This window comes from Zonotrichia leucophrys, chromosome 9 (assembly GCF_028769735.1).
Source record: "Zonotrichia leucophrys gambelii isolate GWCS_2022_RI chromosome 9, RI_Zleu_2.0, whole genome shotgun sequence".
NCBI lineage: Eukaryota > Metazoa > Chordata > Aves > Passeriformes > Passerellidae > Zonotrichia > Zonotrichia leucophrys.
In genome coordinates, this window is record NC_088179.1 from 4,323,818 (window position 1) to 4,340,920 (window position 17,103).

Genomic DNA, 17,103 nt, shown 5'->3' on the forward strand with positions numbered 1-17,103 from the left:
TGGAAAGCTGAGAAAAAATTCAGCAAGGAGATGGTGCTTGCACTTGGAAAAGGCAGTGTGGATTTTCTGAGCTGCCAGCCCTGCTCACACCTCCTGGAGATGTGGGCTGGATTACTCAGCCACAGAACTACTGGCAAGTGAAGCAAAAAAATTGAAGTCCAGCACGAGGATGGAGCAAGGGATCTCAGTGGCTTTGGGATGCAGCTGCTCCAGGTGCAGTAAGTGAAATACTTTTGCAAAAGCCCATAGAGAAAGCAACAAAGCCTAAATATCTGGGATGGGAAAGCAGGTGTTGCACGTGCTCCTCACACCCAGCATGGAGTGCTGGGAAAAGCATTGGAGAAGGACTGGAGGGAACTCATCCTCATGAGCTGGCCACGTGTGCTTGAGGTAGTGGGATGCTGGAAGCTCTTTCAAGGGTTGGAGGAGAAAACTCCCAGAAAGCTGTAAGTCATTCACATATATATAAAATATAACATGAGAAAATATCAATAGTCTCGATGACAGAAAGGAGGTGAGACAAGCCCCTACATGCATGTTGGCTTGTACAGCATCCACCAAGGGCTGCCCAATACCTTTGCATTCCAAGCAGGAATTTATTTACGGGTCCACAGCTCCCAGAACAGCTGATAGGGATAAAAATAAGCATATGTTTGAGGCAGGCCTTCAATGAGGGTGGCCCTACAAAACATAGGATATCTTAGTATCAAATAATCAGTTGCATGAAAGGAAATAAAAAGGTTTAAACTAATATAAAAAGGCAGGAAAGTGGCTGAGGTGGGATCCCACTCCAGCAGAGGAGCTGCCAGGAGGAAGAAGTCTGGCTCTGTAAAATTCCTGTTCCTAAACAATGGTGCTGGGAAGGTCCGTGACACGGGGGAGGTAGGGCTAATAATAACAAATACCATTAGAGTTATACCTTACATAGAGAAAACTGCACTGGAACTGGCTTTCCAAGAGCCCAGCAAAAAGCTTTTGTTTAATTTATGGGGCTCAGGCTATTTTTAGCTGGCAGATCCTTGGGGTTTTATCTGGGATCGCTGCTCTGAGCCAGCAGCTGGAACATTTTAATTGTTTGCTCTGGATTTAGGGTGGGTTTGTTTTTTGGGTTTTTTTTTTCCTAAACGGAGAAAGAGGAAAGCAGGTGCTGGGGTCTGACCTTGCTGGTCTCCAGAGTGGGGAGAGCAAGTGGGTGTTGGAGCAGCTCTGTGCTTCTTGGGAGACTTTTTGGGGTGGTGCTGGGGGGTGATCACTTGAAACCCTCATTCTCCAGCCCAGCCATCACCCACAGCCATCCCCAGCCCCTGCCAAAGGCCAGCAGCCAGCAGGTGAGAGGGTGGCAGGGGGACACCGTGTCTCCCCATCCTCTGGTTGCTATGCAGGACTAAAAATAGCCCGGGCAGCGCAGCAAGGAGGGAGCATCCCCTTCCTTCTTCCAGGAAAGCCAGCAGCGCTCCAGGGCTGCGTGCGGCGCCGCTTTGTTTGTCAGGAAAGCCCTTTGGTGTGAGAGGAGCCATCTGCTCGGGGACAGGAGGTGTTTACAGCAGCCCGGGCACAGACGCCCTCTGCAGAGCCTGGCCCGGCTCGGAGCCTGGCCCCGCTGCTGAAGGCAGACGTCTCTGTTTATGAAAACGGCGGCTCCTCCACGCTGGGAGCTCCCGGGGCAGCTCAGAATTCCCTCCTGGCTGGTGCCTGCTCAGAGTTGGCATGGAAGGGGACAGCCAGAGCTGGGCTGGTGTCCATGCAGGGCACTGGGGATGCTGCTGGCAGCCCCTCCAGAGCTGTGCCCCAAGGCTGGGCACAGCCAGAGCTGGGCTGGTGTCCATGCAGGGCACTGGGGATGCTGCTGGCAGCCTGTGCCCCAAGGCTGAGCACAGCCAGAGCTGGGCTGGTGTCCCTGCCATGCAGGGCACTGGGGATGCTGCTGGCAGCCACTCCACAGCTGTGCCTGGGGCTGAGCATCCTGGATGGGCAGGGCTGGGGGGGATGCTGGGCTGCAGCCCTTGGCAGAACCACTGGCACTTAGGGGACACCACAGCAACAGGAGGTGTTTTGGGGTTCCTGTCCCAATGCCTGTGCTCAGGGTGCAGGCAGATGGGGGTCTTGGAGTATTTCACCCTCTCCTGGGAGCATATTCAAGGCTGAAGTATTTTGCTTTGCTTTGCTTTTAATTGCCTCCTTTCTGTCTCATCAACTCCCCAACACCTTCACAGGAGCACAGGGAGAGATTCTGCCTGCACCCTGATGTGACAGTGTTCACAGGGGTTTTTGGATGAGGGAAGAGATGAGGATCTGACTCCATGTTTCAGAAGGCTTGATTTATTATTTTATTATATGTATTACATTAAAACTATACTAAAAGAATAGAGGAAAGGATTTCATCAGAAGGCTGGCTAAGAATAGAATAGCAAAGAATGATAACAAAGGCTCTGTCTTGGACTCTGTCTGAGCTAGCTGGGTTGTGATTGGCCATTAATTATAAACATCTAACATGGGCTAATCAAAGACCTACCTGTTGCATTCCACAGCAGCAGATAACCAATGTTTACATTTTGTTCTGAGGCCTCTCAGCTTCTCCGAGAGAAAAATCCTGAGGAAAGGATTTTTCATAAAAGATGTCTGCGACACCCTGAGCACAGGCATTGGGACAGGTAATCCCAAAACACCTCCTGTTGCTGTGGTGTCCCCTAAGTGCCAGTGGTTCTGCCATGAGCTGCAGCCCAGCATCCCCTCCAGCCCTGCCCATTCAGAATGCTCAGCCCCAGGCACAGCTCTGGAGGGGCTGCCAGCAGCATCCCCAGTGCTCTGCATGGCAGGGACACCAGCCCAGCTCTGGCTGTCCCCCACCATACCAGCTCTCAGCAGCCACCAGCCAGCAGGGAATTCTGAGCTGCCCTGGGAGCTCCCAGTGTGGAGGAGCCACTGTTTTCACCCCCCTCCCTCTGACCCAAGAGGATGTGAGATTGGCATTAAAGGGAAAACTTTATGAAGTTTTTCTGAAGAACAGCAAAAAAAGCACAAGTTTTCAGTTTTCTACCTTACTTCCTCCCTGCCTTTCTTTTTCTCATTTTTGTCTCCCTACAGAGTAAATCTATTTCATTTGGATCCCGCTGACACAAATAACCCCAGGTTTTGGGCTGAAACATCAGCAATCACCTCCTTCCATTGCTGGCCAGCATGGCAAGCTAATTTTAACCTCCCAAGCTCCCTCCCATCTCCTGGAGGTTGTCCTGTTGCAGCCAGGGAGTGCTAGAAAATAGTGCATCGCCCACTCATCCAGCCTCCTTGAAGGGAAATATTTATATGATGCCAAAGAGAGGGTTTCCATGGCAGTGATGACTCTAGCACCGTCGCCTTGGAAACCACTTGAGGCCATCTTGAAGGGTTTGAAAATCCCCTTCAGAGACAAATAAGGAGAGGGAGAGGGGAGGCCACTGGGATCAGAGCGGTGTTCGGGTCTCCCCTGACTTTCCTTGCCTGGGTCCCTGCCCATGCCACTGGGATGATTTGTAGTCCAGGTGTCACTTCAGGGATAGACCCAGGACAAAGGAATTAAGTACTTTGCAAACAGAAATGGTTCGGTTGGTGCTTCCTCCCGCTTCCCAAAGCATCTGGCAATGACTCTGGTGTCAGGGCTTCAGGGAGACTCTCCTGTGCCAGCAAACACCAGGGTGATTATCAGCGCCTGCCCAGCTTCAAGCACCAGCTGCTTTCAGAGCAGCAAACACACAGCTCCCATGTCTTTGGCAGCCCGAGTGCCCATCACACGTGAAGAGCCCCGTGTTTCTCCTGAGGAGCTGCCAAGATGTGAGGCACAGGCACAGGCACAGCCGGCTGCTGGCGGCAGAGCGCTCGCCTGTGGTGGAGGAAGGAACGAGCGCACCTCTGTGTCACACACACATCCTGCTCAGCCCCCGCTGCAGCTCCCGCAGCCCGGCTGCAGCCGTGTGGGAGCCAGGGGGGCAGCACGGTGGGGATGGATGGAGAGCAGAGATCTCTGCAGCCAGGTCAGGAACTTGGGGTTTATTGCAAAGGGCCTGGGTGCAGGGCCCTGCTGGGATTTGGGGTTTATTGCAAAGGGCCTGGGGGCAGGGCCCTGCTGGGAGCTGCCAAACACAGCTCAGAGCAGGCCTGAGAGAAGAGAGGGGGAGAGAGGGTGAGAGGGTAAGAGAGTAAAAGCATAAGAGAGTAAAAGGGGTAAGAGATTAAGATTCCCATTACAATACCATAAATCTTCTTCTGTGCTGAACATTCTAATTCTCACTAACCAATCTAGTACAACATACAAATTCTATAGCATTTACATACAGCCTATAAGAATCATTACCTTGCCGTATTGTGTTACATTTTAAACCCTGAAAACTCCTCTTTGGGCCCCTTCTGCCAAGCTGTAGGGTCTGCTCTGACCTTTGGACCAGCAAAGGGTGTTCTTCCATCAAAAGGGGATTACCTTCAGCTGGCCACACCATTGTTTTCCAGTTGTTCAGTAACTGAGGTATCTCAAAGCTTGCTTTCATTTCAATCTCGCTTATAGTTTCCATATTCTCAAAATCTTTTGCTAGGCAATCATATTTACAAGGCTTTCCTGTTTCATCTTTCCCGACAACGCCGACCCTCAGAGCCTTTGGCCACTCGTGCTCCCAGCCTGCAGGAGCTCTGTCACCAGCAGCCAGCCCATCTGGCTCTCAAGGACACCAAGAACACAGCAGGGAGGACAAAGCTTTCTGAGCAGATGGATGGTGAGCTCCACAATGCAGGGGTGGCCAGTGTCGCTGTTTGTTCAAGATAGAGGATTGCTTTCTCTGGGGTTTTGCTAAAAAATATTATTTATCTTCTTCATTTTGTTTAGGGCAATCTAAAATATTCTCTTCTTGCTCCCTCAGCTGCCTCCATGCTGAGGTGTCAGTGACTCCAAGCCAGAGCTTTTCCCTGGCACTCACTGCAGAGCTGCCTCCCATCCTCACCTACAGGTACCTTCACACCACTCCCCACCTGCCCTCCAAAACCCAGCCAGCTTTCCCAGAGAGAAACACCCTGCAGTGCTCAGTCCCTCAGCCAAAACCCAAGGGAGGGTCTGGCCATAGAGCCAGTACCAGGGTAACTCACACCTCAGCATCCCACTGCCTGTGCCAGGCTCCCTGCTCCTGCTGCACCTCGAGGGGGCATCTGGGGGTGCCAGGGGAGCACTCAGTTCACTCTTGACCTACAGCATGTGAAAATCCTCATATTTATATTTTTGTTTATATTGATGCAGCTTCTCATGTCTTGAATGTTAAAACTCATGGGTGTGAGGCCAGGGCTTTGCCCAGGAGGGAGCTCCTAGCACGCTGTGTGTCACAAAAGTCACGCCTGGCCAGTGCTGACCCAGGCGCCAGGCTGGGATGCAAAGCTTGGAATTACAGAGCGCAAATATTTATTCATGGGTGTGAGATGTACCAGCCAAATCAGGCACTCAGGTGGGGTTTTTTTATGAGGTTCTTACATCCATCACATACAGGTACAGCACAAATTGACTGAGCACTGACACCCACACTAACAGATCTCAAATGACAGTAAAACTTGGCAAAGCTGCTGTTTCTGCTGGTCCATGGATCCAGGTGTCCTTGAGTCCCTCTGGCTGCAGTGACTGAGCTGTGACACCAGACCAGCCTGGGAGGATCTCAGAGCCTGGGATGCTGTGGGACCTTGCTCATCCCAGGGATAAAGCCGTTGTTTATCCCTCAGGGACTACTCTAACCCTCCAAAAGCAAAATCCTTCTCTGCAGGGCCAGGCTGTTTGTTTTACTTCACCGCAAACAATCCCAAAATCTCCAATAAAACTCTACTACCCCATCACATCACAGTGTGTCACGAGAACTAACATTTATTTTACATTAACACCCTTCCGTGCTGTAACAATCGATGAACCGGTGCGGGAAGGGATGCGGGACCCTTTGGGGTGGGTTTCCCGGGGAGATTAACCGGGGAGCTGGTGGAAAAGCCGGTTCTGTCCCGCTCCTCCTCCCGCGGGGGTCTGGCCCCCTCCTGCGGGAGGCCGCGGGGCCGGTGGGTCCCGGTAAGGGCAAGGGCAAGGGCCGAGGGGTCCCGGTAAGGGCCGGCGAGGTCCCCGGTAAGGGTCGCGGGTCCCGGTAAGGGCAAGGCAGGCGGGAAGGGCAAGGGCCGTGGGGTCCCGATAAGGGCAAGGGCCGGTGGGGTTCCGGTAAGGGTCGCGGGTCCCCAGTAAGGGTAAGGGCCGGCGGGTCCCGGTAAGGGCCAGTGGGATCCCGGTAAGGGCAAAGACAAGGGCTGAGGGGTCCCGGTAAGGGCCGGCAGGTTCCGGTAAGGGTAAGGGTCGGCGGGGTCTCGGTAACGGCCGGCGGGTCCCCGGTAAGGGTAAAGGCCAGCAGGGTCTCGGTGGGTTCCAGGAGCCCCGGGGCTCTCTCCGCCCGTGACAGCTGCTCCGGCCGCCGCCCCCGGCCCTCACCGCCCCGCGGGGCCGCCCCCGGCCCGCCCCCGGCCGGCCCTCCCTACATAGCGGCGGGGCCGCCCCCGGTGCCGGCCCGCTCCGCCATGGCCCCGGCGCTGCCGCTCTGCGCGCTGGCCCTGGCCCTGCTGCCCGCCGCCGTGGCCGCGCAGGAGGCGGCCGGAGGTAAGCGGTGACCGCGGCCCCGCCGTGCGGCTGGGGGGCTCTCCGCGCACAGCACCCCAAAATCCAGGGCGGGCAGCGGCTTTGGAGCCCGGCTCTGTGGGTGTCCGGGCGGGAAGCAGGCCGGCAGCAGCGGGGCGGGTGGCCGCTGGTCAGGGGCTGTGGGCAGTGAGGGCTGGGAGGGATGGCCGTGTCCCTCGGGACAGTTCCGCCGGGTGGGATCCAGTGAGCCCGGTGTGTCCCGTCGAGGTGGGGAAAGTTGGGTGGGTGCTGCAAGTGGTGCTTTGCTCGCCGCTTTTCCGGCTTCTACTGCAGTGGAACTTCCATGCCCCGGGAGCTGTGGCTGCCCCATCCCTGCAGTGTCCGAGGCCGGGTTGGACGGGGCTGGGAGCAGCCTGGGATAGTGGAAGGTGTCCCTGCCCATGGTGGGCTTAAAGCCCTTCCTACCCAAACCATTTTATGATTCCATGATTCAGTGATGATAGCAGCTCAGGTGAGAGAGCTGCTTACCTGTCCTGACCACGGGACAGCCAGGCTCCTGCTGATGGCCCTGTGGAAGGTGGGGGACAGTGGCTGGGCAGCCTCAGACCAGGAAAAGGTGAATGGGTGGATTGTCATGATGGGTTGACAGGAGTGTTGTCGACAGGGTGGTTTGTGACAGATCGTGTTTGATATGTGGGTGTCCAGCTGCTCCTCCTTAGTGGCTGGGGATGGAGCAGAGCTCCCAGAGGTGCTGCTCCAGGTGTAGAAGCTGTAGCAGAGGGTGGGGATGACTGCCTTCAGTGTGTCCTAAGAATTCTGCCCCCTCTTCCAAGCCAGGAGCTGTTCTCCATTCACTTCACTCCTCCTGTAGCTAGCTGTCAAAAGCATTACCCAGGGGGGTTCCAGCACAGCAAGAGCTGCTGTTGTGTCTCTGTCCCTGAGGAGTGCAGTGCTTCCTGTGCCATGCCGTGGGAGCTCTCTGCTCACCTGACATGGGACATTGGCACAAACCAAATCCTGAAGGGCTGTGCTGTCCTCGAAGCAGCCCATTCCCAAACAGCTGTAATTCGCTGCCTTTGACTTAATGACTTGTAGGATGATGCCCCAAGCTAGGGAGAGGGGATATCCTGGGGGAAAGGAAAGCCTATTTAAAACCACAAGTTCTGCTTTTGGCCACCACTGGCCTCCTGTGCTGTGGGAAGGTGTTTTGTGACACCTGGTAGAGAACAGTCCTGGAGCAGCAGAGGCACTGCTGTGCTTCCCTATTTCTTCAACTGAGGCTGGAGAAGATGCAGCTTCAGAGTGTTTAAAACCTGCAATCTCAGCCTCTCTGGTGTGTAAACACCCTTATCTGAGCTATGTTAATCAATTGCCCAGTTGTTTGGAAGGCTATACAGAGCATGTGACTGCTGACAGTGGGTCATAGCTGAGGGTTCCTGCCAGCTGGAGGGAGAAAATCCAGCTTTGCTGATTGTGAGAGTGGAAAACAAGCACCTCTGGGATTGATTTTTTCCTGATTACGACACTGCAAAGCAATGATCCTTCAGCCAGCAGTGAGTGGTCAGGCAAATTGAGTTTTCCTTTTAAACCACTGTCAAACAGGCTGCTGCTTAGACTCTTGAGCAGGAGTCAGTTTTAAACGGCTCATTCTTGAGGGCTTGGCAAAGCACCCTTCCTGCAGATCTGGAGAAACACACCAATGAATTGCAGGTGAATATCCTGTAGGAAGACATTTTCCAGGAGCACTGCTGGGAGCTGAAGCTAAGCTCAGAATGGGGCCAGATTGTCCTGTGTTCAGACTTTATCCATTCCCCTGCCCAGCTGGATGCCTTCATCCATGGTGGCTCTGGTCCTGAGAGCCACCTGTGTCTGCAGAACTGGGGTCTGGAAAGAGCTGGGGTTGGAAACAGGTTCTGGACATGAGCACAGATTTTGGCTGCAGTACTGCTCCCATTGCCTGGACTGTGTCCTGCTGAAGGAGGATTTGGATGACCTGGCTGGGGTAGGGCACAGCCCTCATGTGCAGCAGCAGGCCTCCTCAGGATCTGTAGCTCTGTGTGCTCCTCTACTTCTCCTGGTAGCAACTTCTGTGTCTCGGGTTGTTTGCCTGAGCTGCTCCATCATCTGGTGCCACAGGACTGTATCACCCACCCAGTGCTTGCCCTCATCCTCACAGGGTCCCTCCAGACCGACTCTAGCTGTGTCTCCTGGCTGCCCTACTGTCACAGCTGATCCTCAGGCTTTTGAGGAAATACAACCAAAGAGAGGAACTCATAGTTTAGGGCTTTGTCAGCAGAGCAAGGCAGAACTTGCCTTGCATTTGGGCTTCCCACCGTGACATGGAGCACGTGCTGAAGCTGGTGGCTCTTGCAGCAGCTCCAGTGGTGGGCAGGAGCAGGTGTGGAGGAGCCCAGGGTTTTAAAGCACTGAAGCTCTTCAAAGTCCTGAGGTGTCTTTCTTTTTTTCCTTCCTGCAGATTGTCGCCAGTATACGAACAGGAGCTGTGAAGAATGCCTGAAAAATGTCACTGTGAGTAGCAGCAGTGAGACTCCCAACCTCTCACCACACCTGAAAGAGTTTCCTTCCTGGAAGCAGGGCTGGTCCCTTGTCCCAGACATGCTGCAAATTCCACCCACCTATGAGGGTGAGAGGGCAATCCCTCTCTGGTGCTCTGGAAAGAGGTTGCTAGAAACTGGGTGGGTTTTGTTGTGTGCTTTTAGATTAGAGTAATGGAATTGCCGAGCTGCTTCCTGGTGGATGGGCTTGGGGAAAGGACTGAGTGGGCTGGGCTGGGCTGGCTGGTCAAGTTCCCCTGCAGCAACTGGGCTGTGGCACTGGGTGGGTGCAGGATGTGTACTGGTGTCCTGCCAGTCCCTGCTGCCTTATCACAGATATCAGCTAACTTGAACTTGAGTCAGATCTTGCAGCTGATGTGGCCAGAACCAGTTTGACCAAACCCTTCTGAATGCTGGGTTTGGGGCTCGTGCCACCAGGAGAGGAGCGTGCAAAGCGCTGCAGATGGTCTGGTGGTGGCTGGGTGTGACGGTGTTCACAGGGGTCTGAGGATGAGGGAAGAGATGAGGATCTGACTCCATGTTTCAGAAGGCTTGATTTATTATTTTATGATATATATTATATTAAAACTATACTAAAAGAATAGAAGAAAGGATTTCATCAGAAGGCTAGCTAAGAATAGAAAAAGAAAGAATGATAACAAAGGCTTGTGGCTCAGACAGAGAGTCTGAGCTAGCCAACTGTGATTGGCCATTAATTAGAAACAACCAACACGGGCCAATTAAAGTTCTACCAGTTGCATTCCACAGCAGCAGATAACCATTGTTTACATTTTGTTCCTGAGGCCTCTCAGCTTCTCAGGAGGAAAAATCCTAAAGAAAAGATTTTTCATAAAAGATGTCTGTAACAGCTGGGCACATGCACACCTCTCCTGCTCATCAGCTTTGTGTGTGTAAAGTGTCTGAAAGGCTTTCTTCTTATCCCAAAAATAAATGTAAAGGATCTGTGTTATTAATGGTGGGATTCTTAAGGCTGTCCTGAGCAGGGCCAGTAGTTGGCTCAGTGATCTTTATGAGTCCCTTCCAGCTAATTCTAAGGCAGGAGAAGGATTCTCAGCATCTTTACTCTGCACTCCCCTCTCCTGGTGTGATCTGTGCTGTCACAGCTCTTACTCCTGAGCACTCTGTGTCTGCTGGGTGGTACCTGGTGAGCCAGCCTGTGCTGTGGGCCACTGGCAGCGCAGCAGTAACTCTGTGCTGCCTGCTCCCTGTCTCCTAGTGCCTGTGGTGTGCCAGCAGCAGGAGGTGCATGGAGTACCCTGTCAGGAGGATCCTCCCCCCGGCTGACCTGTGTGAGCTGCGCTCTGCTCGCTGGGGAGTCTGCTGGGGTAAGTGCCAGCCGGGGCTGTGACTGTGGGAGTGCCTGCCTGCTGCTGTGGGAGGTTCCCCTGCCTCCCATCTCTCTGCCAGTGCAGCAGTGACAGGCTGAAGGCAGTCAAGGTTCTGCAAACTTGCTGGAGCGTGGGTGGGGAAGCAGAGTATGAGCAGTTCCTGCCTTCTGGCAAGTAGGACCCGTGAGGATTTAGCTGCTCCAAAATGCATCCCTTCTGCTGTGGTGTGATGGAGGCTCCAGACGTGGCTGGCGCCTGGGAGCAGCAGTGGAAGGTTCTCTGTGGGCCTGTGCAGCCCTTGCTGGTGGCTGAATCCCAGAAGATCTCTCCCCTGCAGCTGCCATGTCACTCTGTGCAACCTCTTCATGTGGCTGCTGTCCCACGTGGGCTCCTGGAACCAGAGGTGTGGTGACTTCTCTGGGAACCTGTGTGTGCTTCTAGTGCTGAGTGTACCACAGTCCTGCTCAGCTCTTACCCACTTGAGAAAAAACCTCCTCTAAAACCACCCCTGCACATGCAGGTCTCCTCTGGGAGCTTTTTCTGGTGGACAGCTGCCTCTCCTCCCTCCTGCTCCGTTTTCTGAAGGATTTCTGGAGAATTTGGTGCCTTGTTTAGACCAAGCTTAGTCCAAATTCATGCTCAGACAGGAGCCAGCTTTTGGGGGCTGGAGCAGGAAGGAAACAAGCTGGGGGCTGGTTGCTCTCACCCACCCCCTTGATGAGGAGCCTGGAGCTGAATTGCTGTTGCCTGTCATCTCTTGTGCTCGAGGCTGAGCTCTCCTGTCTGCCCACAAGAGTTCACACTGCTCTTCTGCTGGTGGAGGAAGAATCTCCTCTTTGTGAGCCCTGTGGTATGCTTTTCTGAAACTTCTGTAAGACCTTGAAATACTAGTTTTGATGTAAGTAGCGTCACAAAAGGTTTCATTATAGAAGATCACATTCCTTGGCTTGCAAAACTTGCTATGAGGAGATTAGTCCTGTGGGAGATTAGCTCTTGTGTGATTCTGCATTTTTGGTGTGTGTGACTTAGCCTCTGTCATCAGCTGGAGGAGTGCCTGGTGCTCTGCAGAGATCTCTCTGTGTGGGAAGGGGGGAGCTGAACCCCAGGCTCATCCTGAAACCCCAAAAGGGTTTCAGAAGCACTGAAACTGCTGCAGGCTTTGAAAACCACTTCAGTGGTGGAGTCAGCTCGGGCTGGAGTACCTAAAAGAGGATCTATTGAGAGCAGATAAAAGGAAGAAGTCTCTTACAATGAGGGTGATGAGGCACTGGCACAGGCTGTCCAGAGAGATGGTGAATGCCCCATCCCTGGAAACATTCAAGGTCAGACTGTGAGCAGCCTGGTCTAGTGAAAGATGTCCCTGCCCATGGCAGAGAGTTGGACTGAATGACCTTCAAAAGTGCTCTGAGCAAGTTCAGGTGCACTGAGATTTCTGTAGCCTGGCTGTTGTGTACAAAGTGGCTCCTAAACAAATATTTCCACAGGCACAAGTCTCTGAACAGCCTGAACCATGCTTGGAATAAAGTCCTCTGTGTTGTTGCCTGAAATCCTTGGCATCTAGACGTGTCATTTTTGGCTGGTGTCTCTGCTGCCATTGCTGCAGGAGCTGAGCAGGATGAGCAGGGAGCAGGGCTCGTGGCTGCTGCCTCACCATGTTCCAGCAGGTTTTGTTGTGTGTGGGGGCAAGCAGAGCCCCCCAGCCCTGGGGAGACGTGGCAGTCAGTGCAGAAAGCAGGACTTGGCCCTCAGCTGCCTGAGCAGCACTGCTGCCCCCAAGCTGATAAATCCCAACAGATTTTGTTTCAGTTTATCCCTTGCCCAAGGACTTGAGACACCTTTAAGTGCTCATCTCATCAGAGATGACTTCTGAGGCTGGCTCACATGGACAGCAATTCCACCCTGTCAGAGATCCTTCCTTAACCCTGAAGCCTTCAGTTGTTGGGTGTTTTCCCTTGATGGTTACTTTTTGCCTGGATTAGTGATTAAGATAGTTTTGCTCCTGTTTCTGCCAGAGGAGTTTGACCTGAGTGCATTTGTCCTTGCCTTTCTTCACAGCCAGTAACTGAGCACTCCTGCTAGCAGGGACATGTGCTCAGCTGGTGTTTATTTGTGGGTACCAACACTTGCTATATCTGCATTGGTATATCTATATTGTTATCTACAGCTAACAATGTCCATTTGCTTTCCCAGGTGGTTGCATATCTACTACAGCCCAGTGACTGAAGCTGTATGTTCAAGAGAAAATGGCTGTAGATAAGAGGAAATGGCCTCGAGTTGCACCAGGGGAGGTTTAGGTTGGATAGTAAGGAAAAGATTCTTTACTCAGAGGGTGGTCAGACAGTGGAACAGGCTGCCCAGGGCAGTGGTAGAGCCACCATCCCTGGAAGGATTCAAAAAACACAGAGCTGTTGCACTTGGGGACATGGTTTACTGGAAGACCTGGCAGTGCTGGGGGAACAGTTGAACTTGATGATCTTTGAGTGCTTTCCCAACATTAATGATCCTGTGATCCTACATTGTAACCCCAGGCAGCTGTGTCTGTGTGTGCTAAACACGTTTTTGTCAAATCCTTCAGTGAACTTTGAAGCCCTGATCATTGCAATGTCCGTGGTGGGAGGAACACTTCTGATCATGTTGGGGGTCTGTTGCTGCTGCTGCTGTTGCAAGAAAAAGAGCAAAAAGCAAGTATTGGGGGGTCCTCTGACTGTGGGGCAGCTCAGATGCAGCCATGTGCTGCTGCAGAACTGAGTGCTGAGAGCACTAAAGGGCTTTTTTGTCTCCCAGGCCAGACAAGGATGACGAGAGAGCAGCCAGGGAGCGGGAGAAGCGGCGGGTGCGTCAGGAGGAGAGGTGAGTTTGTACCACAGGCCCTGAGGCTGCAGGATGATTTGGCTCCTGTCTGTGCCATCAAATGTCATGCCAGGAGGCACATGGGGCTCAACACATGCAGTCAGCGGCTGCTTCAGCCCTAGCTCACACATGAGCCTCATTAGGAATGTCATGCTGGGGTGACTCGTGGATGTAGCATCACAAGTCTTGTGTATGCAGCTCCCTAAGGGCTGCTGACATGTGGGCTCTGGTGGTCCCTAGAGCCTCCCTGAGGTGGGAGGCTGAGCAAACCTGCCAGCCTGGAGCTCTCTTGGTTGGGAATAAGCAAGCTCTGGCTCTTTTTGTTCCCTTTTGTACCAGCAATTACTGACTCATGGCTTTTCTGTTTGCCTCTCGCAGGAGAGCAGAGATGAAATCACGGCATGATGAAATCCGAAGGAAATACGGTACAGTGCTGACATGAGTGATTCAAACTAAGCTGTAGATGAAGCAGCCTCTATAACTGTGCTCCTTGCCGTGGTCACAGCTGTAAATGAGACCTGGCCAGCAGGGAAAACATGGTCCCTGCTTCTTTTGGCTCAGAATAAGTGTAGAGATGCTGGGCTCGTGGTGTGTGAGCCCACACAGGGCTATTTTCCCTGGGCAGGGAAGAGGAAGTGTATAATGTTCCCCAGAATGTGTCCTACATGTGGGAGAAGCTGATGGAGCTTGACTGGAGGGGAGAAGCAGAAGCTGGCAGACACAGCACCATCATAATGCTGTTACCCTTCAGGCACAGCCCTCCAGTAGGCCTGTGGTGAGCCAGCAGCCTGGGCTGTGGGGGCAGGTAGGAATCAGAATGGCCACAGCTGCAGGAGCACAGAGCAGGCACCAATCCCACCCCAGTCCCTCTGGTCCTCTGTGCCAGCAGTGGTGTCTCAGTCCCCTGGGGATAGGAGTGCATAGCCTCGCTCCTGGGGCTGGGCTGTCCCTCAGGTGGGTCCCAAGGACCTGGGCCAGGGGAAAATCAGCTTGGAAGGAAGCAAGGAACAGCCAGTTGCTCTGTGCATGGGACAGCCTACCCTCTGGGGCTGCCAGGGGCTCTGCCAGTGTCTGCCTGTGGGGCAGTTGGGCTCATGCATGCTGCACTTGGTGGTCTCTGGCTTTGGGGGGACTGTAGGGAAAACTAGAGATCTTTTCTCTGCCTGCAGCAGGTCCAGGTTAGGCAGGAGATCCCAGGGCCTGGATGGGCAGGCTCCTTTGGGGAAGAAAGAGCAGGCAAAGCTGTGCCTGAAAGAGCTCTTGGATGGGAAGCATCTTCCCGTGGAAGAGCTGTGCTCTGGGCCTGTCTTGCCATGCCAAGGCTGTCTGGCTGCAGCTTGACCCCAGAGTTTGCAGTCTTGTCCTTTGTGGCTGTTCTTCAGAAGTGTTGAGCTGGGAAAGCAGCAAACAGCATGGCACATGGCTTGTTGCTAGCCCAAATTCCAGCCCCATACCCTGCCTTGCTGCTTCCCAGTCTCAATGCAGGAGCAGGGAAGCAAGTCTAAGAAGAGTTCTAATTTAATTTGGGAGTCTGCTTGTAAGTCCATTCTGACAGAAGGGGTGTGCAGAGGGAGCACTCTGGAAGATCAGGCAGGCTGCTTTACCTGGACTGTGCATGGACTGCCTGGGAGAGGAGCTTGCCATCAGTCAAGCTTCTCAATGGGTGTCTCCACTTGTAGAGAAAGGGAGAGTGAAACAGTGCTGACTGTGGGCACTGCTCAAGTAAGAGCAGGCATTCTGGGAGAATTACAGCTGGGAGGCTTGAGGAGGCTTAAATGACAGAGTTGTTTCCCAGAACTGGTTTTCTTGCTGGCTGTGACCACTGTGGGAGCTGCTGTCTGAACAAATGTCTCCTCTCTTCTAGGCCTGTTCAAGGAAGAGAACCCTTATGCAAAATTTGAGAATTAGCATCTCCAGACACACGCACCCACCCTGGTGAACAGTGCCTTCTGCAGAGCCAAAAGTCTCCAGCTTCCCCCCACCACCATGGTGCCACTTCAACTGCCACAGGAGATGACCCAAATCCTTGGTGACACCATTGTCCCCACTCCAGGTGCTTGGTCTGGCCAGAGCTTTGCTCTTGCCCTGCTGGTGCAAGAAGCCATGGTGGCAATACTGGAGGATGGAGCATTTCTCCTCACTCACCCCAGGGTGGTTGTGGTGTCCAAAGCAATGCACAGAACAGTCCTTGTCCCAGCCAAGGGCAAAAGCAATGTCACACCTCCCTCACTCCTGCCTCACCAAGAACACTTCATGCACACAGAGCTAGGCTCTTCTGCTCTGCCCTCCCTTTCTTTTTTCTTCTAGTATATGCAAAAGCCAGCAAGAGTTTCCTGACATAAGGGTCAGCAGGAGGCTTTGGCTGTCACTCCAGGTGCCTGCACTTATCCCAGCACATTAGCAGTCCTCTCAAAGAGCACAAGTTTCTGGTGATCTGGTGCTTCCAGGAGGAAGGGCCTATGTGCACCTTCTCACTTGCAACTAATCTGGGGAATGCCCCACCTTTCCTACCTCTCTGTGCCTTTCTAGAAAGGTGGTCTTGGGCTCAATGGCCACATCTGTTAGCAATACTGTAAGTTTCAAGTGCATTTACAATTTGCTGACTGTATATTAAACTGATTCAATTACTGTTCTGGTCTGAAAGAGTTTAATTCTGCTTCCACAGCAGGCACAGGTTGGGAGTAGTGGCAGATGGAGTTGTCACTGGTATGTGGCTCTGACTCATTGGGGGTAGCTGGGGGAGGAAGAAGCAAGGCTGCCTTGGGCTCCTGCTGGGTTTGAAAGGAGGAGTCAGTTCCCAGAGATGTTCAGGTGTTAGGAAGAGCTGGGGATGGAAGCAAGGCTGCTCTCTGAGGAAGGAGCTGGGTGTTCTGGCAGGAGTTTGGCCTTTTGTCCCTGCCATCTCTAGGAGAGAGCCCCTGTGTACGTGGGGGGGCTGGGGGCTCAGCCTGCAGCCCCAGCAGTGCAAGGGAGCTGGGCTGGGGAGGAGGATGGAGCTGCTGCTCTGGAGCTGCCCATGCAGCACCCACAGCCCCGTGTGAGGCTGGGCAGGATGGGAGAGTCTGGGCTGGGGAAAGCTGCCCGTGGGGGGACTGCCATGGGCTGGGATCAAACTCTCCCTGTGCAGGGCCGGGCTTGTGGGGATCAGCATAAGGACCGGGAGCCCTGGCTGCTGTTAGCATGCCACAAGGGCAGGACTTGTGGGTGACTTTTGATCCAGATTGTCCCTGGCTATGCCAGAAGAGGCTGGGGTGGGAGGAACAAAGGGACTGGCCCTGCCAGGCTCTCTGCTGGCTGCTCTCCCACCCTGTGCCCGGGCAGGGGCTGCGCTCGGTGCTGCCGGCAGGAGCCGGGGGCGGTGCCGGGAGGTGGGAGGTGATGATCCGAAGAGATCCCCGTTTGGCTGGAATCCCCCTGGGCGTGGAGGATGGACTGTGGAGCCAAGTAAAGAGAAGGGAAAGTGCTGACAGGGGTCCTGGTTGTCCTGGCCCAAAGGGCCCGTGGTGTCTCTGCTAATCAAAGGTACAGGGAAAGCTGTGGGGGCTTTGTTTGAGAGGCACCAACACCCAGGGACAGCTGGTGCTAAAACCTTTTGAGCTGCCTTTCCCCTGCACGAGGCTCCTGTCCCCCTCCTGCCCTGGGACTGGGACCAGTAAATTAATTTTGTGTTCCCTGAGTGCTCCCCCTGGCCCTGCTCCCAGCACTAAGGGGTGATGTGTCCAAACCTATCAGGGATGGGGGA

The 17,103-nt window shown here is 53.8% G+C and overlaps 1 protein-coding gene across 1 annotated transcript; it reads left to right on the forward strand.

Moving 5' to 3' along the window:
- The first annotated feature begins 6,527 nt into the window (after window positions 1-6,527).
- Window positions 6,528-15,989, forward strand: PTTG1IP (PTTG1 interacting protein). Its single transcript, XM_064721205.1, has 7 exons — window positions 6,528-6,628; window positions 9,084-9,136; window positions 10,400-10,508; window positions 13,087-13,192; window positions 13,296-13,361; window positions 13,740-13,786; window positions 15,226-15,989. Exons 1-7 carry the CDS (start codon window positions 6,550-6,552, stop codon window positions 15,267-15,269), a joined length of 504 nt encoding a protein of 167 aa, XP_064577275.1. The 5' UTR covers window positions 6,528-6,549; the 3' UTR covers window positions 15,270-15,989.
- The last annotated feature ends 1,114 nt before the right edge of the window (window positions 15,990-17,103 follow it).

What these genes read in the sequence shown, in the direction of transcription:
- PTTG1IP (XM_064721205.1), top strand. Translation starts at nt 6,550, where the DNA reads ATGGCCCCGGCGCTGCCGCTCTGCGCGCTGGCCCTGGCCCTGCTGCCC. An exon ending in AATGCCTGAAAAATGTCACT is followed by an intron (nt 9,137 to 10,399) that starts GTGAGTAGCAGC and finishes CCTGTCTCCTAG; the next exon opens with TGCCTGTGGTGTGCCAGCAG. An exon ending in TGAAATCCGAAGGAAATACG is followed by an intron (nt 13,787 to 15,225) that starts GTACAGTGCTGA and finishes CCTCTCTTCTAG; the next exon opens with GCCTGTTCAAGGAAGAGAAC.